Raw genomic sequence first — 24,746 nt, forward strand, 5'->3', positions numbered from 1 at the left:
TAATAATAATACAAGATTCCTCTGCACTACATTTCTTTACTCAAGAATTTCAGTTTTTAATGAGGCTTTGATTGTGTGTGTGTGTGTGTGTGTGTGTGTGTGTGTGTGTGTGTGTGTGTGTGTCTGGATGTTTATACCACTTACTCTATTTGTACTTTAAAGCTAAAGTCTGTATTTTCTCCACCACTGAACGAAATTGCAAAAAATGTGCATTGTTTTCAAACAGCCTTCTGAATATGTTAATATGAATATTAAAACGTTAATACCGTAGAACTTACAGATAGTCCCGCTCCGATCACATGTGGCAAGGTAAGACACATCACTGTTTACACCTGGTCATGTAAATGCGTCTCCTGTGACCACTGGTGTTCGGATTTGGAGGGGAGGGCCTCATACATCAATCCAAGGTCAGAAAAGACAAAGAAAGCGTGAAAAAAAGGCACGCTGTTTCTCCCAGCACAAAACGCAACGCGTTAAGCTGAATTATCCGTTATGTTAGTGTATTACTTGTATTAAAGGAGATGGGGGGGGGGTCATTATTGTCATATCAAATTACCAAAAAATTAGTCTTTAGTCATTGCAGGTATTGTCCTCATGGATCAGGAAATTTTTTACAGTAAATAGTGACAAACAGGTGTTTATGAAATCAGTGTTGTAGTCAAGACCACCTAAACCGAGACCGAGTCATAACCAAGAAGAGAGTGCATCAAGACCGAGACAACACCAAGACTTTGAGGGGTCCAGACTGAGTCAAGACAAAGACCAAGGCAGGGCAAGACCGAGTCAAGACCAAGATTTTGAGGGGTCGAGACCGAGCCAAGACCATAGCAGGGCGAGACCGAGTCAAGACCAAGACTTTGAGGGGTGGAGACCGAGCCAAGACCAAGCCAGGGTGAGACTGAGTCAAGACCAAGACTTTGAGGGGTCGAGACTGAGTCAAGACCAAGGCAGGGTGAGACTGAGTCAAGATTAGAGTGTATCAAGACCAAGACATTGAGGGGTCGAGACCGAGTCAAGACCAAGACCAAGGCAGGGCAAGACCGAGTCAAGACCAAGACTTTGAGGGGTCGAGACCGAGCCAAGACCAAGGCAGGGCGAGACCGAGTCAAGACCAAGACTTTGAAGGGTCGAGACCGAGTCAAGACCAAGACCAAGGCAGGGCGAGACCGAGTCATGACAAAGACCAGAGTGTATCGAGACCAAGACAAGACCAAGACTTTGAGGGGTCGAGACCGAGTCAATACCAAGACCAAGGCAGGGCGAGACCGAATCAAGACCAAGACCAGTGTGAATCGAGACCGAGACAAGACCAAGACTTTGAGAGGTCGAGACCGAGTCAAGACCAAGACCAAGGCAGGGCGAGACCGTGTCAATACCAAGACCAAGGCAGGGCGAGACTGAGTCAAGACCAAGGCAGGGCGAGACCGAGTCATGACCAAGACCAGAGTGTATCGAGACCAAGACAAGACCAAGACTTTGAGGGGTCGAGACCGAGTCAATACCAAGACCAAGGCAAGGCAAGACCGAGACTTTGAAGGGTCTAGACCGAGTCAAGACCAAGGCAGGGCGAGACCGAGTCAAGACCAAGACCAGAGTGAATCGAGACCGAGACAAGTCCAAGACTTTGAGAGGTCGAGACCGAGTCAAGACCAAGACCAAGGCAGGGCGAGACCGAGTCAATACCAAGACTTTGAGAGGTCGAGACCAAGTCAAGACCAAGGCAGGGTGAGACCGAGTCAATACCAAGACCAAGGCAGGGCGGGACTGAGTCAAGACCAAGACAAAGGCAGGGCGAGACCGAGTCAAGACCAAGACCAGAGAGTTTCGAGACCGAGACAAGACCAAGACTTTGAGAGGTCGAGACCGAGTCAAGACCAAGACCAAGGCAGGGCGAAACTGAGTTAAGACCAAGACCAAGGCAGGGTGAGACCGAGTCAATACCAAGACCAGAGTGTATCAAGACCGAGACAAGACCAAGACTTTGAGGGGTCGAGACCGAGTCAAGACCAAGGCAGGGCGAGACTGAGTCAAGACCAAGACCAAGGCAGGGCGAGACCGAGTCAAGACCAAGACCAGAGTGTATCAAGACCGAGACAAGACCAAGACTTTGAGGGGTCGAGACAGAGTCAAGACCAAGACCAAGGCAGGGCAAGACTGAGTCAAGACCAAGACCAAGGCAGGGCGAGACCGAGTCAAGACCAAGACCAGAGTGTATCAAGACCGAGACAAGACCAAGACTTTGAGGGGTCGAGACCGAGTCAAGACCAAGACCAAGGCAGGGCGAGACTGAGTCAAGACCAAGACCAAGGCAGGGCGAGACCGAGTCAAGACCAAGACCAGAGTGTATCGAGCCCAAGACAAGACCGAGTCAAGCCCAAGACCAGAGTGTATCGAGACCGAGACAAGACCAAGACTTTGAGAGGTCGAGACCAAGTCAAGACCAAGACCAAGGCAGGGCGAGACCGAGTCAAGACCAAGACTTTGAGAGGTCGAGACCAAGTCAAGACCAAGGCAGGGCGAGACCGAGTCAATACCCAGACCAAGGCAGGGCGAGACTGAGTCAAGACCAAGGCAGGGCGAGACCGAGTCAAGACCAAGACCAGAGTGTATCGAGGCCGAGACAAGACCAAGACTTTGAGAGGTTGAGACTGAGTCAAGACCAAGACCAAGGCAAGGCGAGACTGAGTCAAGACCAAGACCAAGGCAGGGCGAGACCGAGTCAAGACCAAGACCAGAGTGTATCAAGACCGAGACAAGATCAAGACTTTGAGGGGTCGAGACCGAGTCAAGACCAAGACCAAGGCAGGGCGAGACTTAGTCAAGACCAAGACCAAGGCAGGGCGAGGCCGAGTCAAGACCAAGACCAGAGTGTATCGAGACCAAGACAAGACCGAGTCAAGACCAAGACCAGAGTGTATCAAGGCCGAGACAAGACCAAGACTTTGAGAGGTCAAGACCGAGTCAATACCAAGACCAAGATTTTGAGGGGTTGAAACTGAGTTAAGGCCAAGACCAAGGCAGGGGATGGGTGATGGATAATTTCAAATAAAAATGAGTGAAGTTATTGGGTGCATCTCAAGCGAGACGTTTTACATCCAATCACAGTAATGATATTAACGAGAAAAAATAAAATGCCACCTAATTAGACAGACAATTTAAACAGACAATTTAGTGATATTCCCGCAGTTGTGGTCTTGACCGGTCTTGAAATAAAATCCTGAGTCCTCTTTGTCCGAGATCGAGACAAGACCGAGTAAAAATGTGGTCGATTCCAAGACGAGACCGAGACCACTTTTTGAAGATCTCGTTTCTGAATCGGCCACATTTTCGAGTACTACTACACTATATGAAAGTGTTGTGAGCCCCATTGCACCCTAAATGTGTCAGAAATAAATTCACTAAAATATTTCATTTAACTTTAAGATCTGATGGTATAACAAACAATTTGCAAACAAATAACTGTGATTTTAATTTGCAATAATAGTTGGAAATTATACAGCACTACATTTCTAGACCTTTTTATGCTGGAAACGATGGCATATGTTGATTTGGTTCTAATTTTCAACCCATTCTAACTTAATCATTCTCGCAATTTCGACAAAACCTTGTCTATGTTGGTTAGCTAGACCGTGTTACCTTGGTCATATATTTACATCAGCAGAATTTGCAACAATGAAGTTCAATACTTTACAGAAATCCATTTGTTTGAATTTGCAAGTAATTAAAATATATGTACATGTCCAATGAAGGCAACATATAGTGTCAAATATAGCATTGGCCAAGAGTCCGTTCCATCAACTGGCCCGAAACTTTTTCAAACTTATTGTTGATCCCTGATCATGTTTTCTGTTGCATTGTTTACATTTTATCTGTACAGTGCTACTGATGTCATATGACCTCATCATATTTGCATGTGAGTGGTGTCCAATTCTCATCTTAGAAATAAAAAAGGGACGTTTTTATTAAGGGATTCTTTTTATTCAATTTGATGTAAAATGTCAAAATAGTGATATTAAAAATCATGGTTGTAATTAATTACGGTAGTGTAACTGGCGGTGTTGACTGGTATTTGCATTGGTTCCATGACCTCTATGAAAGTAAAGTGAATGCTGATTCATTCTCTACTCAGACATGTTGGCTTTATAAAATCAATACAAATCTGTTCATTTGAGGCTTTTGCACTATCAGCCAAACAAATGGATTTGCCTGAACTACACGTACTATTGCTGACTAGTCTGGCGGGTACTTGACTTTAAGGTCATGATATTTCCAACCGTCAAAGATAAACAACTTTGTGATGGCTTGTACTAGATTAGTCTATAACTATGCTAAGATGCCAGGATGCACTGTTAAGTTGCTAAGATATTCTAAGTGGTTGCTAGGGCATTGTTAGGCGGTTGCTTACTGGCCCCAAGTTAAAAGAGTCCACCCTCAAGTCTTTATGATGTTCCTGCTCTCTATGATGAAATTCTATAGGATTCTTTTTCCAGCAATTTTTTCAGCCATTAGGCAACATTTAATTTGAATCGCACAATCTTCATCAAGCCGCATGATTTGAGGTATCATACGTGTCTGTAGCACATACAGTGTGGGAAAGTTGTGCTCTGAAATTGACTTCTTTCGTCTAGGGATTTTGAAAACTGATGCCCTAAATGGTCTTTTCGTAGCTTTAATATTTTGTTATGACCAATGGCACAAGAATGTGTAGAAGCACTTGCAGTTCTGTACATTGGTCTGTAGAGTGGGAAAATGTGTGAGCAGCCAAAGACAGAGTGTTTGTGAGTGTGAGAGTATGTGTGTGTGCGTGTGTGCGTGTTTGTGTATGTGTGTGTGTGTGTATATATAAGTGAAAGTGTGTGTACTACTTTTTTAAGTAGTAATTCTAAACTGTCTATATTTACTTACTAACTATATTATTATTGAAAAATTAACATTGAAAGGTGATCAGGACCCTGAAGTGGTGTGTTTCACCTTACAGGGTTTATTTTGTGATAGTGATTGGCTGATTCTACATTATTTATGCTTAATTTTGCTTATTGTACATGGATTCTAAATTGGGATTTTAATGATTAATCGATTCATTTTAATTAATAATTTGATCAATTTAATTTATCGATGGTTGATTTATTAATTTCAGGACAAATGTGTTCAGTAATCATTCCAACATGTTATGATTTGACTTATGATTTGAAGTTCAAAGGTTCAAAATATCCCACAGTCCACAACGTGAAGTTTTAACCCCTTAAACTCTGGTGTATTTTTGGGCTAATTTTTAGTTTTCACACTTAAATTTAAAAGCTCACCATTCACACATACTTTGGACTAATTGCAATAATTGTTCTTTTTTATTTCAGAAATCCCCACAAATAAAAAAGACTCCAATTAGTTATAAATAATATTTTATGTTTATATACTTCTGATAAAACAATTATATATATATTTTTTTTTGGTTGTTGTTGTTTTAACTTTGTAAACATGTAATTCTGGTTGTGTTCACTGTACCTCACTTTGAAAAGTCTCATTTTATTCCACTAGATGGCAGAAAGCACTAGAAAAATATTTTTTTCTCTATTACAGTCCATCACAATACGCAGATCTGAAATGTAGGTGGCGCTCTAACGCATTATAGCCCTCACAGATGTGCTCGTCCATAGACATTCAGTCTTATTTTCAGTTCAAGCAGCACCCCCATTGTTTCATTGAATATCTCTGCCTCTGAGTGGACTACAAGCTAAATCTAGATGTCATTAGAAAGCTGAGATCATTTTTATCATCAGTAGTTGAAAACATATTTTTCTGAGGATTTGTTTTGCATGCTTTTCATGCTGGATGGCATATTTTGTTCTGGATATTTAAGATATAACAATGGATTATTAACACAAGCAAGTAATCAACGGCTCATTTTAGAAAACTCTCTAAGGTAAAAGCAGATTTAAAGTTTTTAGCTATTTGTGGCTTACAGCAGCAGTGATCAGCGCATAAATGAGACGTTTGTATTTGATAAGTTTTTAAATAATAGTTCACATTGTTATTCTTTTGAAAATCTTTCGAACTCTAGTATTATTGCAACACAATAAACTGTACAATCACATTCCTGAGAATGAGAGCTTTCATGTGATATATGACTTCTGGTGTTATGTGAAGGACTTTTATTTTGATATAAATATATCTACCCCCATTACCTCTAGGGGGCGCTAATTTGCAACGCGACTGATTTGAGGCCTTATTTTGTTATTTTAAGTAACATATATGCAGAATTGATGTTATTTCTGAAAAGTTCAGATTTTAAGCTTTCAAATGATACCTCATATGCCTAACCTGGGGGAACTTCAACATTTAACAGTGCCCCACCTTTGGACTTCGGGTTTAATGGGTCTCAAATATGTATAAATTATTAATAATAGTAATTCATTATCGGTAATTAAAAAGTTCACAAATTCGTACTAAACCTAAATGTATTTAAAGACACTGAAATAAGAATATTTTCATTGCTTAAGTGTATTCGTTTTAATTATATTTACATTTAGGCTACATGCACATATTATTTGAAGTCCTCCATGTGCGCTGTGAGGTCTTAACGTTAACGATTAAGTGATTGTTAATTTCCATGACAATAGATTATGAAAATGTCTGAAAATTGGCATCCCTACTACTAAATAATTAAACTATTTGGACATGAAATGTTGATTTGAGATTTTTCTTTAGTGAGAAGAAATTCAATGCAGAGTGATACAAGAGACATGAAACTAGCACAGCTCTGTAGGTATTCCTGAGACAACAGATTAACCACCGAATGCTGCAGTTGACCAATCAGAATCAAGAATTCAGTGAGTCATGTATTTATCTAAAATGTAGGAGTTTCATAAAACAATATTTAATTGTTGTTGTTTTTTAACTCATTAAGGCATGTTGTGGAGGTTGATTGGATTAATTTGTTGTTTTGTTTGAGGCAGTTTTTACCCATGATTCTGCTCTTTATGTGGATTTAGTTCATCTTAAAAAGAGAAACCCTGAGGCGAATATCACAGCTTACAATCACTGACATTACAACTACTGTATAGAGTATCATAGCAGTGCTGTGTTCAATAATGTGTGTGTGCGTGTGTGTGTGTGTGTGTGTGTGTGTGTGTGTGTGTGTGTGTGTGTGTAGGCATAGTGGAAAGCCTATAAGTGTGTAGTAAACAGATAACGATGTCCATTTTTAATCAACTTTTTTTTAAAGATTAAAGTGATAGTTCACCCAAAAATTAAAATTCTCTCATCATTTACTCACCCTCTTGCAATCCCAGATGTGTATGACTATCTTTCTTCTTCTGAACACAAATAAAGATTTTAAGGAAAATATTTCAGCTCTGTAGGTCCATACAATGCAAGTGAATGGTGGCCAGAACTTTGAAGTTCCAAAAAGCACATAAAGGCAGCATAAAAGTAACTCCAGTGGTTTAACCAATGTCTTCAGAAGCGGTATGATATATGTGGGTGAGAAACACATCAATATTTAAGTCCTTTTTTACTATAAATCTCCACTTTCAAATTCTTCTTCTTTTGTTTTTGGTGATTCGCATTCTTCATGCATATCGCCACCTACTGGGCAGGGAGGAGAATTTATAGTAAAAAAAAAGAAGACTTAAATATTGATCTGTTTCTCACCCACACCTATCATATCGCGTCTGAAGATTGGCTGCAGAATGCCACGGTTGACCAACCAGAATCAAGTTAATTCTCTCACTCTGTCTTGGCTTGAATGTTGCTCTGTTATGTTTCTGTTTGATAATAGTTTATTATCCAATAGTTTTCTCAACAAAAAAGGGGAATGGAACACCTCTCCCACTCTATTTTTGGAAGAATAAATAAACTATATTAGTGTATATTTTGGCCCATCCAGATATTCTCTACATCCTTGATTGGAAAGTCTTAAGGGGGTCCCACACTAGATCATTTTTATAATCAAGTCAAAGAGCAGTCTTCATTTTAGCTTAATTCCACAAAGTGGCCGTATGAATTAAATAAAAATCATGTAAGGAAAAAGTTGGCCTGCTGGGCCCCCATTACGGCACCTCTGCCCGCACGGACGTTAAACTCTCAATGTTTTATTGATCAGTGTGTTGAATGGAGCCAATAAAGCAGAATAAAACTCATGAATATTTTAAACACAGCATCAACAGCATCACTTTGCTGAAACTCTTCATTCTGTAGAGTCATACCAATGGAGTCCAAACAGGACTTGAATTAAATATATTTATATATTATTCCAATAATGGGTTACAGGGTGGCAGATTTAGCCTAATTTATGCTATCACTCAATACAGGCTAGCCAGCTAGGGACCACTTGTTGGTTTGTTGTAAATAATAAACATATATCTTACTCATACTTACGTACATGAGATGCACTTCCTGCCATGCAAGAAAGGCCCAAATTATCACAATTTTAAGGAATGTTACATTTTTAAAGGCAAGACATCATGCAGTAACAGGACTGAACACAATGTAATGACATATCTAAATATTACTTAATTAGTAATTACATTAAGATAAGAAGTAAAGATATGTTTATTCATCCCGATCTCATGACAAGTCCTAATTATAGGACAAGGTGGCAAATTCGAGAAGCCAACAAATTATGTTATTACGATGTTAAAGGAATAGTTGAAATTGTTCTCATCATTTACTCACCCTCATGCCATCCCAGATGTGTCTTCACCAGAACACATTTACGGAAATGTAGGAAAGTATCTCGGCTCAGTAGTTCCTTACAATGCAAGTGGATGATGATCCGACCTTTAAAGCTTCAAAAAGAACAGACAGTCAGCATAAACATCATACGACTCCACTGGTTAAATTAATGACTTTTTAAGCAAACGATCACTTTTGCAGCAAAATGATTAATATTGAAGTACATTTTAACAATAAATCATCGATTTTGGTCAGCAAGGGTACGCACTTGTGACTGTCACGTTCCTGCCACCTTGTCAGGTTGGGTTTTTTCTGACGAGGACCGTGTTATCATCGCTCCCTGTCTGTCTTATGTTTCTTGTACACTCCACATGTCCGGTTGTTAGGGACCGCCATGAGCGAGTTACCGCTGTGCGCTCTCCAGTGATGTCACGGTCCTGTCACCTTGTCAGGTTGGGTTTTTTCTGACGAGGACCGTGTTATCATCGCTCCCTGTCTGTCTTATGTTTCTTGTACGCTCCACATGTCCGGTTGTTAGGGACCGCCATGAGCAAGTTACCGCTGTGCGCTCTCCAGTGATGTCACGGTCCTGTCACCTTGTCAGGTTGGGGTTTTTTTGATGAGGACTATGGCATCATCGTTCCCTGTTTGTTTTGTTCCAAGCGTGTTGATGTTTTTGCCCTCATGTGTTTCAGGTGCCACTGGCAAGCGGAATCAGCAGTTCCATGGTAACGCTGATCATGCCAACTTTCAGCTGCGAGCTGCACCTGCCCCTTGTTAGTTCATGCCTATATTAATACCCTCGTGTATCATGTCTTCTGCTGGATTGTTAAATGTTGAATGTTTAATGTAATGAATGTTTGAGCATAGTTGTTTGATGTGAAATACAAACCTCATTTTCTCTGCCTAGTTGGTCCTGTCTCTTGTATCTGTTGGTTGCCCGCATGTCAGGTGTATGGTTGCCTTCCAGTTTTTCTGTGTGTCAGCTGGTCTTCCAAGAAGGCCCGTCTCTGCCCGTCTGTCGGGAGTAAGATTTCCCATCTCAGCTGGGCATTTTTCTGCACCTCACTAAGCTTCAACTGAGGATTCAACGAATCTATTCCAGACTTCCACAACACACAGAGACTATTATTCTTTGTTTAAATATATCCTTTGAACTGTTCCTCTGCTCTTGGGTCTGTTTGTCACTCGTTACACCGATGTAGTCACGTTGGCATTTTCACTGAATAACAGACGTACGTGCGACACACCAGGAAGTGCAGCGCTGTTTACAGCTGAGTTGGAGGAATGCTGTACAGAAGCTTTGTCGGTTTTATCTGTTTGTTTACTCACAATGAGCCATTTGTGTGCTCATTCTGAATGTCTCAACCAAGAGAATACCATGAGATTACATCCATAACATCACATTGCGAATACGTCACATGAGACCACGTGAACTCTGACCTCTCGTGAATGTTCTCTCTGTTTGTCAATTGGTTGGTGTGTTTGGAAACAAAATTCATAGTTTTTCATAGGAGCCAAGTTGTACGAAATGTTACGATTTTATTATTAATATGGAGTTATTACATGTCTTCATGAGACTATGTCATTTTTTTATTGACAATTAATTGAATATCAGTTCAACAAACTATATGTCTATTGTGTAATTTTTTTTGGAACAACAATTTTGGACAACTATATTAGTGTAAAAGTGGGTTCAAAGGCCCCTCCAGATAATCTCCTTTATAAGTCTGTAGTGTCACATTTCAACTTCAATTGTGTTATTTTGCACAATTAGTCATATCCATACATACATTGTGTGCATGTTTTTTACCCAATATCGGTGCCTACATGGACACATGGAGGTCTGACATTAATGTTTCGGCCTTTTGTTGTTCACTATTGTGGGAACTGCTGTTGGGGGGGTGGATGGGGGGGCTTAACAAACATGCCGAGTCCTGTTCAGACTGCGCCTGTCAAACATAATACATTAGCATGAATGAATGAAGGGGGTCCAGAAATACTAGAGGGGGGCGAGTTCTGCTGAATAAGAGAATTTACCCCCCTAACCCAAAACCGTGCCATTAAATTATTCAGAGGAGAATTACTTATGAAAATGTTTTATTAAGTAACAATATACCAATGTTTGGTCTCAGGAAGTTCAGTTGAGTTGAACCGGGTTCAACCGGTGCAAACACGTACACCTCGTTAGAAATTAGGAGATTAATAAGAATTAATTAGAAGTTGCTGCACTGTATCACGAGACATTGATTAAATCACAGCAGGTTTAACGCTCATTACGAAGGTCAGTCCTTTTTGTGCGCCACCCCGTCCAGATCTTGTGGTTTTAGGTAATCTGTTATGCTTTTGATCAATGTGATTTGTCATACATGAGCTGTTAAATCAGTACAGATGGTAAAGAGAAATATTCCGAACTGGCCACATGTGTTCCTAAGTTCTTCCAGCATCACGTAGGATAATAAGTGTTTGTTTAACCCTTTTACCCCCATTATGGGCAGCGTAGAACCCCGTTCCTCACATCACTCGGGCTCCATAAGGAGCAGGTCGCCCTCATCGTTACCCTGATTAGTTCACAAGTCATCAAGCACGCCAGGAGGCTCCAGAAAGCGTTGGAGAAGAGTCTTTTAGATAAAGGGCAGACGTGTTTACCTTGACAGAGACAAAGTTCAGTCATTCAGTTGTATTACGATTTTAAGTTTCAGTATTTTGTGGGCTGCGAATGCATTTGCACTAGTCCTTTTTTATAGGTTTAGTACTTTAATACGTCTTTTTGAAATTTGGCTAATTTTTTTGGCGACTCAATTACAACGTTTTCTCTTCTTGGATCAATCAAATAACTACACACTCAAAGTAATTTATACATAATGTGTTAAATCTCAATATATTACTGGAATAATGTAATAAAACACAACACCAAGCTGCCCAACGCTTCAAAATGGTTGTGATTGCTTGTGTGTAGTTACTCCTAATGTACATAAATACACCATAACAATACTGATCTTTTTTCAAAACTTTATTTAACTTTTAATTGATTGTTGGAATATATTTACCTTTTAAAGTGCCATCATATGTTCAGTTTTAAAGTAACCAGTCTAAAGCTACAGGAAGATGTGGCTGCTCAAGGGTTAGGGTTAGGTATGTACTATACATTATTTATTTATTTTTAACAATGACAAACCCTTACATGGTGATAATACACTGAAAAACATTACTTGTATTATTTACTTAATATTTATTTCACAAGTTTTTTTTAAATAAAACTTAATGGTATAAAACTAAGAAAACTCCTCTAAACTTTATGGCATAATGTTGATTAAAATATGTACATTTAACATAAACATTTTAGTAAATTCAGTAACTTTAACTTACTAATATGATATACCTGGTGCTTAAATAAACATCTTATTAGAACATGTCACATTTCAAAATTGTCCCTATAATTATATTTTCTGTACAAGCATAAATAATATTTACTTATCAGCTAGATCATACATATTTACATGTTTGAATGTAGAAAGTTCCTAAATAAACTAACTTATTCAATGTAGAAAGTACTTCATCTTTTCTGTTATATTTACTTCACCTCAAACACATATATATATATATATATTTCAATGTACTGCTGTGAGAAATACTTGTTTATATATTTATATACATATACATATATACATATATAAAGCAGAGTTCGCAGTCAATAAAGAGTTCTCATAAGATATTTTTATTGCACTTTATTATTTGTGGGAAGTGATCAGGAAAACTGTTTTTTAAATCATCATTAAATCCAAAGAAGTTCATTATAAGAAAGATTACTTCATGGATTGTATAGCCTATAAAACAAATTGGACAAATATTCCAGCTCTCTCAGTGCGTTTGAAAGTTTTAATTGGTTAGTTTGAATAGTGCAATACAAGGTCTTTCCAGAAATATGTACCATTTAATTCTGTTATTATTTTCTGTTTAATTCATGATATTATTGTAAACAAAACTATAACTACAAAACATTTTTAAGTTTAAAAAAAAAACTCATGCACTGACTTTCTGCCAATGTGCCCATGCATTCTTACAGACATGGTTATTTAAAGATATCAGTGCATATTGTGTGAAAATTGGTCTAATTCTAAAATGTTAACATGTTAATATCAAGCATTTCAGTTTATCTGGAATTTTACATTTTTATTGAAATTATAAATAAAAGGTAAAGAACTTTAAATAAATTTTTCTGAACTTTGCCAAAGACAAATGGGGAAAATGTTGTGCCAAAAATACTTGCAACAAATAATCATTAAAGTGAGACATTATGTATTTATTTATTTTGTAATTTTGCAATTACTTTCATAACATAATTGTTTTCATGTCTTTTATTTTGAAATTAGTTTACTTCCTGTTTCTGGTCACTTGTCTTAGTTTTCCTAATCTTCTCTTGTTATTAGTTTAGTCTTGTCATTGGTTGTCTTTGTCAGTGTATTTAAGCCCTCTTGTTTGCTGTAGTCCTTGGCCGAGTATTGTTGTTTGTAACGTTATAGTGAAGTCATACTCTACTCTAGTGTAGTTTATGTTCTAGTTTATATTCTGTTTATCTTTGGATTCACATGACATACACAACCAATGAAAAGACAAGACTAACAACAAGTTAACAAGACAATAAACCAATGAGAACAAGACACATGAACATGTGGAAAACATTCAAGAGTCTCATGCTTGCGAAACAGATGTGTATTTCTGGAGAAGCCAGTAGTGGAATGATGTTTGGTTCTCATTTGGCTGATTTCAGCAGATAGTGTAGAGAATGTTGAATCAGTGCAAATTGAAACGGCACTATTAACAAACCATGAGGCAATATCGATTAAAATTAGCACTTGTGCTGGAGTTTCAGTTGGTCCCAAAAGAACTAATGGAAATTGAATAAAACATTGTTAGAGAATGAAAGGTTTAAAAACAAAGCCAATGAAATTATAGATAAATGTTGTAAACGTGCATGCATATTGAATAATTTTGGACATAATTGGGAACTTCCAAATAAGGAGTGTAGCCTTAACTATGGGGAAACAATTAGCCAAAGTAAAAACAGAAAAAGAAAATAAATTAAAAGAAGAAGTAATGAAATTATCGAGTAATTTAACTTAACAAATTAAGAAGTTAACCAACTGACCTCCCTGCAATTACAATTAGACAGAATATATGAATATAAATCTAGAGGTGCTTTCATGAGTATACAGAAGTGGTTAGAACAAGACAAAAAACACAAAATATTTCTTTAGTTTTGGGAAAAGGAATAGTGAATTATCCTCTATGCGTTAACTTATAATCAATAATAATGTGTGCGAAAATAATAAAGATATTGCTAATATGTCGACCAGTTTTATAAAACTCTTTATACTGTAGATTCTTATTAAGCCACAGAAACAGATTTATTTTTAAGAGGAATTTTTGATGCTACAAAAAAAAAAAAAAAACAAGAGGAAGAATTGAAAATAAACTGTTATAAAGACGTTAATTTGGCAGAGATAAAAGATTGTATTTTAGGCCTGAAAGATAACAAATCTCCAGGAAATTATGGGATAATTAGTGAATTTTATAAGATCTTCAGTTGTCAGTTATCTCAATTTTTAGTAGCCATGTTTCAAGAATCTATCAAATGCAGAGAATTTCCAGCCACGCTAAAACCAGGTCTTATCACGGACAACCTTTATATTGAAAACTGGAGACCAATCTCGTTGTTGAATAATGAGGCAAAAATGTTTGCACAAATTTTAGCAAGAAGTCTAAAAAAGAGTCAATAAGGAATTATTGATGAAGAACATTGAGGGTTCATGAAGTGGAGACATTTCAGCAATAATATTAGACTAATTTTAGATATGATTGATTACAATTACATACCAGATGATTCATTTATATTATTTATAGACTGTGAAATTAGCTAAATTTTATAAACAAGCCTTGTTGGCCTGGATGTTGGTGTATAATCTATTCTTCCCCAAACTAATATTTTATCTGGAATAATAGAAGTACTCAATATTAAAATAATTCTCTCTTCTATAAAGGATTGTATGAAAATGATTTTGTTTTAGTTAGACATCTTTTAAATGCAAATGGAAATTCATTGTCTTATAGTGGATTTATAGAGAAATCTGGATTGCCTGTTAACCCCAAAGAGTATGCTGGTTTGTTTGATGCCATACCTCAACAAATTGTGCAGTTTGTTAAAGCTTGTGAAAGTGATCTCTGAGATTTTATTTGTAAAAGACAGAATGTTTTTAGGTGATAATGACATACTCAAAAATAATTGTACTAATCAGCATGTTAGAAATATCATAACAGATGAAACGGCTTCTCGCAAAAGTGTATTATGGACCTCTGCATTTAAAGATATAGACTGGAGCAAAGCATGGGAAATTTGTGAAAAATTTTGAAATTGAACGAGGTCACATTTAAAAATGTAGCTAAATGTGACCTAGAGAGGTTTCATTAGAAAAACAGTCTATTGTCCATCTTTTTTATAATTGTGTATACACAAAGATATTTTGGGTGGACATGAAAAACTTGATTATAAATAAAACTGATATGTTTGTCAGATCGAACGATTTTGATATCTGTATGTATTATTCAAATGTAGATGGCAATAAGAATTGTATTTTCCTTGTAAAACGTTTTATTATTTGGGGAAAATTTCACATACACAAAAAGAAATGGTCAAGTCCCAAGCCAAATTGTATTCACTTCCTCCAGGAAACTAAATAAAATAGCACCTCTTTAGAGAACATTGGAAGTAGACTTGTTTTTCATGAATATAAAATATTTGAGATTTTCATGTACACTCTGGCTATTTTTTTGTGTTTAAACTTGTATATTGTTGTATACTTTGTTCTGACAATAAAATAAATAAATAAAAATAAAAAAGAACCATGAGATAAAAAGATACGACATGACAAAGACACATGACCAGAAACAGGACGTAAACTCATTTCAAAATAAAAGACATGAAAACAAAACACGAACAAAAACACATTTAAATGTGATGGTTCATATAGTGATCTATAACAATGTGTTGGTTCATTTGCTGATGTTAATGCTTGTTAACATACAGAAAACACATCACACCTATTTTTACTTCAAACTAAGTTTTAAATAAAATATAATAAATATTTTTGCTGTTGTTTTTATTATTAAGAGTAATAATAATAATAATACATTTGGATTTTATTGTTTTTTTCTTTTATGTTTTTTCTTTTTCTTTTTCAAAATTGTTTTGATGTGTTTTCTGTGGTTTATTAGCAAACATTTAGTACATTAGCAAATGAACCAACAAATTGCTGGTTGTTGTTGTATAACAAATACAGTTATCTAGTAATGTTTTATATATATATATATATATATATATATATATATATATATATATATATATATATATATATATATAAAATTCAAGACATTATATAAATATATAATGGCAATTAAGTAACTATAGATAATAATGAGGCATTTGATCGTGTATTGTAATTTATTTTGGAGCATATGGCCATTTATCGATTATCCAGTGGCTTCATTGTAATATTTTGATATTAATGAAAATTAATAAAACATTTGACGTTAAAGTCTATTTTATATTCTGCTTAGCAATAAAGAATTAATGCTGAAGATACATCACATTTATAAAACAAATATACATTAAAAACACATTTAAAAGCACACAAAAAAAAACGTAAATTTAAAAAGAAAACACCACAACTTCTAAATAAGAGCTCTGTTATTATTAACAATAATGATTGTAGTGAGAAAACAATAAAACCACATACAGATACGTCATAATAAATTATACTAAACATTTTACAAAAATCTGAATCTTCCAGGATCTTCACAGGTAATTTTCCATTATTCCGATTTTCAGATATAATTTGTTTCAATTAATTTAATTTAATTCTGATCCTGATTTTTTTGTTATATATGTATATAAAAGTATATAGTAAATTCACAAGTAGACACTTTGAGATACCAGCATTGACCTAGAAGCTTTTAAGACATCTCGACTTCCACACAGAGTTAACTTACAAAGAAAAAACGAATCTGCCTAGAAGATTATTATCTACAAAATTTGCCATTTCATATAGAATTATGATTGACTGGTCTTTGTAAAACGTCTTTTTCTTCTTCTTCTAATCGATCGGTTGAAATAAAACAACATCGTGATAGTTGCTTTTTCCATGAGAATTTCATCCAATAAAAAACAAATATTAATAATAAAATGAAAAAGAAAGTTGAATGATACAATCTTACCTTTTTATGATTGGATAGTGAGTTTGTTCCACACTGGTTAGTCCAGCATGGGTTATTTCTCAGTTCCTTTGGCAGAAGGTGTCTTTTCAAATGTTCTGCAGGGTAGTGGAGTTTTAAGGATAGTGAATACATCCTGTCACACCTCACACCCCTCTGGGAGGACCCCAAAAACTCTATAGTTAAAACTATAGGATGTACATCATCAAACATATGATGTGCTTTTGTAGGGTTATTTTCAAAAGGTATATTCAATTGCTTACACATTTTACCTCCGTGAATAACAAAGATTGCACATTTGAGAAAATGTGTTTAATGTGTTAGAAAATGTGTCTAATTCGTGCCCCTTTCAGGGTCCTATTGCATAACACATTAACCAATGGATAGACTGGTTACTGTTGGTCTTTTGATGGCATTTGCTGAACTTGCTGTGCATTATTTTTGGTTTTAGCTGGTTTAAGAACATTTTCAATAATTCAATGGATCAATAACAATTCATAACACATTTCAATATACCACGTTGGACATGATCTACTTAGTGTATACGGGTTAGGTCATATGATTAGACTAAAGGTGTCTCAATCAGGAGAATTATTGGAATTATTGAGAAAATGAGGTTTTCTGGGGGAACGTTGAAGACCTTTGAACGCAAGCTTGACATTGGCACTGGGCAATTTATACCCCATGGGTAACAGAGCGTGGCCTGGAAGTGTGGGAGTTAAAACAACAGAAATCTTTAGAAATGATAGGTCGTGATCCCTTTTCGGTGGAGGACAATGTGCATCTCATGTATGATGTCTTCTGATGTCGAGCGTTAATGATGCACAAAATGGCGTCCTCTGGTACTGATGGGAAATTAGGCACGTTTAGTAAATGGCGTCCATACATGTTGCTCTGAATTCTGTGTATATCTCACACTATAATGCCGGAACGGTTCGTAAAACAGTTCGGATTTGATTTCTATTTGGCCTTGTTGCTTTTGCATAAAAAACATTTTTGATTAAAAAATGAAATGTTGCCTTGTGGGCAGCTCTAGAAGATGTACAAATCGAAATATCTATATAATTGTATAGTGTTTGCAAGTTATTTACATACGTATAGATTACTTTAGATTTGTTGTTATGCCGGAACTATAGGAAGCATTGCTATTATTAATATGTCTTTTTTTTTAGAGAAACTTTGTGAAGGAAAAGCTTGAATTTGCATAAAATTCAAACTTGTTTGTCTTGTAATATTGACAAATGTCTGAGTTGGTTTAATTAATTGCAATTACAGTATGTGATTCTTTTAAGCAGAAATGAACATTTTCAATTATTTTGTTCATTTGTTAAACAATAAGTTTGCATATTAATTTCACAAGCTTTGTGGGCAGATAATTCAAGTACATTTGTAGCTGTCTATAACTGTATATTATACTAAATTACAATTAAATCCTGGTCTTTAAATTAAATTACATCAAATATAAAACAGAACATCCCAGTGGACAGAACTGATATTAAAAATAAGATTACACATGACTATTCCCATAAAATGTAATGTAATGTAATGTAAATTTCATGCAGGGAATTCTGGGAATGCCTGATTACATTTTTTATTTATTAAAATATATGGTTATTTTTACTGTATAAAGTACATGTACTCTCTTGTTATACATAATGTCAATTTTTACCATCAATTATAAGGGAAAATCATACTTTTTGCATCTAAAAAATTTTATTTTTACAACATTAGATTGTAAAAACTACTGTATTGTCTTTTAAAATATATTTTAAAAATGTACAGTGTATTTTAAAGTTAATATTCATTAATCAATTAACATTTTATTTCTGTAGCATTTTTACAGTAATTTACTGTTAAAATTACGGACATTTTTTACAGTGCACACGTCAATTTTCTTTACTTTGCATTTTTTGCTAAAGCTGCGAAAAGTATAGTTTTTTTATTAGAGAATATTTATATCAAAAGGCTTGAATTTGCATTAATTTTACAATGATTTATCTTCTCATTATGGTAAATATCTCTATCGGTTTCACTGGCCATTGATTGCTATTATTTACACGGTATACTCTAATTATATTTGAGTATTGCCCACATTTTGAGGCCTGTAGTTTCACATAGTTGTTAGTTTTAATGTGACGAATACAATTACATTATAGCTTTATATGCAACTCTGTGGTCTATCATTGTTCCTATAAGTACTATTATTTACTGTTTAACTTAAGTTTGATTCAGTTTTATCCAAAGCTTTGGGGATGTTTTGAATGGAATAAAACACGAGTTAGAAGAGTCATATGAACTGCTCCGTGTTCAGATAGTCAACTGATGTGGATGTATTCTGTCGGACATGTTTAGACAGTTGTTGTCTGCTTTATCATTTCTTTGGTTTGGCCTTCAGGGCTGCTGGGAATTTCAGAGTTATGACCTTGTCAACACCGTATTCACCTGAGTAGCTGTGATCAAGGATTAATACTTGTTTATTGCCCTGTAAACTATGGAATTTCCCAAGTTTTTCCATTGGAAATCTGTCATTTACCTGCTAAAAGCTGCTCTCTTATAGCCTGCATCTAAACATCTAATTTGCCACTTTTTATGCTTTGTGTAATGACTTCAAGCTCACCAAAAGTAACATTTTATTGAGACACTACTCATCTTAATATAAATCCTTCTGACACTCTTCAATAAGATCTCTGACAATTAGGGCGCTGTAAAGAGTGCAGCCGCGGTTGACTTATGTGGTTTATTTAAGGCATTCAGCAGATGTATTGATCCCAGACAGGCTCATAATAGAAACTCTTCTCTGGAAAGAACTTTGCAAATTAGGAGCAGTTTTGTCGTCAGTGAACTGAAAAGGGAGCTTTGGGGACCCCTCAAGTCTTGTATTGTGGGGCTCCCAGGGGCCTCTTTGGAGAGGAGCTTATCTTTACAAAGAGACCCTAAAAGACATTTCCGCTTTACCAGCGACACTTTAGACACTTACCAAAAGAGTAAGTGGAAGAGATTATCAGAATTACTTAAAGGTCAAATAAATGACCGTTTGTGGCTTTGTATGATCAAGAAGTAGGTTCAAGGGGGTGACAAATTGAGACATAATGCAAAATGCCAATGTGAAAGCTTAATTACAGAATATGCTGAAAGATTTCATTGACTACAGGACTAGATGTTTCACCAAATATATTGAAAAGGTTATTAATTAGTCTTTCCCGTCCTTGCTGTTTGATTTTGGTAACATCTCTCTCTCTCTCTCTCTCTCTCAAGAGGAAGCACATGTTGTGGGAGTGGCGTTGAAACTTGTGTTAATGGGTACTACATTCCTAAATTGTGGCATATAGCATTACAAACCTGTTCTGACGCGTTCTTGCGCAAGACTGAATTAACAAAATACTGAGAACAAAGTGGGACGCTGAAACATGTCTGCCGCGGATTTCATACTCTGGAGATTTCTTTCAATTAGTTGAAAATTAAAACAATAAATAAATAAAAATTTTGATTATTTATTAATTTAAGTCTTTCATTTTTGTGTATGGTCCACCCCCGGAAGCGAATGTATTTGTCTTGTACATCGCTAATTTTTTTTTTTTTTGTTTTCACACTTCATGGTTTCAGGGCTTTTGTTCTAATTTTAATGGCCTAATTGCAAATGTAATGTAAAAGTTACTAGTAAAAATGGCTAAAATAGCACTTAATTGTATCTTGATAAGATAAGACTTATTTAAATAAAATTATAATTTCTTTTTTTTTTATTTTACTGGACGCTTCTTTTAGCAAAGTGCTCAAAAATAAAATGTTCAAAATGAAAATGTTAAAATACTTTAGAAACTCATTATAAATTAGACCTTTTTGTGACATGAGCAGGTCAACGTTGGTACATAAAAAGTTTTGTGACGTATCATTTTAAAGCCCCTCCCTCCGTTTAGCGAAAGTATTTTCCGAAAATGTTTGAACACTGTTTTTGTGATTGCGATTTTAAATATTTTAATTTTTACATGGGGAAAAATCTGACTACAATTAAATAAATTATCAAATAAAAACAGAAAGTTTAAGACCGGATAATTCGACAAGAGATTTGTATATTTAAACTTTTGTTTTCATGGATGCTTCATTTAGCGATTGACCACCACATGCAAACCCCGAAAAGGGTTTGTTCAAAACAAAAATGTGAAAAACACTTTGAAATACGCTATAAATCGGGCAATTTTGTGAAATGAGGAGTGAAGTACATAAAGTATATTTTATGCACATTTCAAAGCCCCTCCCTCTTTTTGGCGCGTGTATTTTCCGTAAAAGTTTTGTTGGTTGTCTTCAGGGTAACGATTTTAAATATTTGCATTTTCTTTTTTTTTTTTTTTTTTTTTTTGTAGGAAAAATCGAAATAGAATAAAAATCCACAGACCTGACACTTCGTAACCCCGACCCCTTTATCTTTTAAATCGGCCAAGTTTTCACACATTTCACTCGTTCATGTTTTTACAGTAAATGCTTCTTATTTTATAATTAATTAATAAATATTAGAGTCCATATATGTATATCTTAGTATTCAGAGTATGCAGGCCCCTCACTTTTCAAACTTTAGCCAAAGTCCCCTCCCTCTGGGCAATGTCTTGTCCTAGTCCAATAATTTTGGGTCCTGGTTCTTTGAGGGTGTCTTGGTTTCGTCTGTACCTCTGAGATTTCAGTTATTGGAGTCTTATTTTTCAGGGCAAACGTGGAGGTGAATTTTCATGAACATCTGGAAAGTAAGTATACATACTGTTATTTCCATTGTAATGGACAGTGATGGTGCTGTGCATTGATATAGCTGAATGTTTGGTCAAAGGCTCGCTTATATCTCAATTATACCCAATTCGGAGATTCAGTATCAACACATCGCATTGGGTCATCTACATTTGAGTTCCTGAATATGGTCTGGATTTATTAAATGGCTTATATAGATGTGGATTAAGTAGGCCTACCTATAGGCTAATATATTGATTGGTGGCATTCATTAATACGTCATAATAATGCAATATGTCAGCATAAAATGCGTATAGATCTTGTTCCCTGTATTTAAATATCGTAAAAATGGATTTAGGCTATATGTTTTCATACAGGAGTTCATACAGGAATAGAATGTGAACACACTATTGATCTTTTATGCGTTATATATGATGATTAGTAATGCAAATTACAAAGTGTTACCAGTGCACGGTGTCCACCCAGATCGTTCGGCCTGTTGAGTTAAGCCTTAAAATGTGTGCATTACAATATGTGTTGTTATTCACGTGCAACTATGCAACATTCAAGCATGCATGAGATTAAATATCGTATTACATTTGGAAAATCATAATAGTCCGCTAAATGCATCGCACCCCTCGAGCTAGTGAGTCTTTGTTCCGACATAAAAACACACAAAAAAGTATTTTGTCAACGTGGCTTGAAAGGACGCTCTTTGCATTCATACAGAAATATTTCGATACTTTATTTCTTTGTTCTGAACTCAAGTTCAGGCAATATATACAAGAAACAAGAAAACAAAACTAGTACAAATGCAGCACATTAAATAACTATATAGCAACTAAAGGTGCAAAACTCTCAAATTACATGTTGGTTAGAAAGGACAAAAAAAGAAAACACATTTCTGATGAGTAACCAAATAAACGCCCGTTTGCACAGATAGGGGTTCCGAAACCCCTCTATTTAAAAATAAAATAAAATTAATTAATAAAAGTCCAGTTATATCACAGAACAGCATTTTAGGTGGCAGAATGTACAGATATACAAACTCATCGCACACAAAGAGTTCATTGAAACAGTGCTTTAAAAGTTGAATTCAGTAGCTTATCTTTGAGTCATTTCATGACACAGACTCGATCTATCAGGCAAGTTTATAAAACATCGCATATAGGTTTTACAGTTTTTATAATCATCATCATCATAATAGTTTTTCATTGTCAAAACGCACACCTGAGTCAGTCCAAAGACGATCTCCCTGTTGTCAAACCCTGATTTCATATATTAAGGCGCATTTACAGTTTGGGACATAATATGTTAAATAACAGAGGAATTAGCGATACTAAACGAATAATATGTGCCGAACATCTTAGAATAACAGAATCCCACAGTACCAAGGGATGAAATACATATTCAACATGTTTAATAAATACAAAACCATTCACAAAGAAATAATCGATCTATAAATAATACTTAAAAAAGAAAATAACACATACAGTTGCTGCCTTTGGCATAACACTACCATTACAAAATGATCTTAAATAGACACACACACACACAAAGTTCCCGACAGACATATATAGTCCTCAAGGGAGAGCTGCATGTTTCGTTGTGAGGTTTTCGAGGAAAGTTTATCGTGTTGGTTTGGGTATTTCCATTGGAGAGCACGCGCGTAACGCTCAGCTGAGGAAAGTATTGTGCGCGACCCGTTTGTGTTGAGGCAAAAGTCCACTAGAAAGGGACGACGTGAAGGACGGTAAACTAGTTCTTAGGGAATCCGACAGGAGAGAGGACGGAGAACTGGAAATGCCGTATCCAGGTGCGCTCTGAAGCGATTGCGGCTGGTGCGCTCCCGGAACGAAGTATCCATTGTGCCCTGAGAGTATTCCAGCCGCGGCTGCCGGCGGGGACACGCCGTATCCGTTTGACAGATTTATACCCCCCGTAGAGGTTCCCAGAATGGGGCGAGACATGTCCCCGTTTCCGAGCGGCTCGACGCCGGGGAGTAAAGATCCGTACGCGTGTCCTTGGTTTAGAAATCCATGCGTGGATCCGTTATAGTGCGAATGGTGCAAGGGTAAGAACGGAGAAATCTGCCAGTAGAGCGGGTTACTCGGGCGTTCACCCAGTCCGAGTCCGAGGGGCGCGAAACGGAGGCTCCTTTTCATCACCAGCTTGCCCCTAGAGGTCGCCGACCGGCGCCGGAGCTTCCCGGTGGTTCCGCCGATGAACACGTCATCGCTGGAGGGATCCAGCATCCAGTAGTTCCCTTTCCCCGGGTCGTCGTAGTGCCGTGGAACTTTGACGAAGCATTTATTGAGACTCAAATTGTGTCTTATGGAGTTCTGCCAACCCTGTTTGTGCTCCCGGTAATACGGGAAATTTTTCATGATGAATTCATAGATACCGTTCAGAGTGAGGCGCTTTTCGGGACTCTGTCTGATAGCCATCATTATGAGCGCGTTGTAGCTGAACGGCGGCTTGTCGAATTTCCCGTTCTTTGCCTTTTTAGAGGAGTCCTCCGGTTCTTCCGCGTCTCTTTGTTCCTTTACCAGGAGCGCGGGGTCCATTTCAGCCGGTTCCGGCGTTTTGTCTAAATCTTGGACCGGAGCCGGGCTGCTGCTGATGCGCCTCTCTGCGCCCTCAACTCCGCCCGGGCTGTCATATTTGGACGGGAGCAGAAGGCTCTTGATGCTGAACGAAGTCGACTTCTGCACCATGGTGGGCTCACTCGGATCTCCCATGCCGCGCAATAACACACACAAAAAGCGCCGTTTTCGTACTTTAAAAGAGGAGAGGTCAGATGCGCAAAGATATTGCATGCATGACAGGACTTCTAGGACGGAGGACTCGAGAAATTTGTGATTAAGCAGGATTCAGTCTTACCAAATACCTCATCGTCGGGGAGGAGGAGCTCTGAATTAGCTGGAAACTGTATACAGTCTCGATCGAGCCCACTTTAGTGCCCCACTCTCTCCATAATAATGCGCGGGGATCCGTGCGCTCCCTGAAGTCTGCTACTGCTGGAGCGTGTCCTATGCGTCACAGCTCACGTAGACTGAATAGGAGGGACGATGAAATGCACACAAATTACCTGA

At 36.7% G+C, this 24,746-nt stretch overlaps 2 protein-coding genes across 2 annotated transcripts in view; both read right to left on the reverse strand.

Moving 5' to 3' along the window:
- The window catches only part of LOC127625863 (tudor domain-containing protein 3-like), a 636,076-nt gene that overhangs the window by 295,174 nt on the left and 316,156 nt on the right, over window positions 1-24,746 (reverse strand). The window lies entirely within an intron of this gene.
- The window catches only part of LOC127625867 (forkhead box protein G1-like), a 2,427-nt gene continuing 71 nt past the window's right edge, over window positions 22,391-24,746 (reverse strand). The window contains exon 1 of the mRNA XM_052101289.1: window positions 22,391-24,746. This exon is cut by the window's right edge and continues 71 nt beyond it. Within this exon, the coding sequence (XP_051957249.1) occupies window positions 23,328-24,470 (1,143 nt within the window). The 5' untranslated portion in view covers window positions 24,471-24,746 and the 3' untranslated portion in view covers window positions 22,391-23,327.

Source organism: Xyrauchen texanus, chromosome 32, assembly GCF_025860055.1.
Source record: "Xyrauchen texanus isolate HMW12.3.18 chromosome 32, RBS_HiC_50CHRs, whole genome shotgun sequence".
In the NCBI taxonomy this organism is placed as follows: domain Eukaryota; kingdom Metazoa; phylum Chordata; class Actinopteri; order Cypriniformes; family Catostomidae; genus Xyrauchen; species Xyrauchen texanus.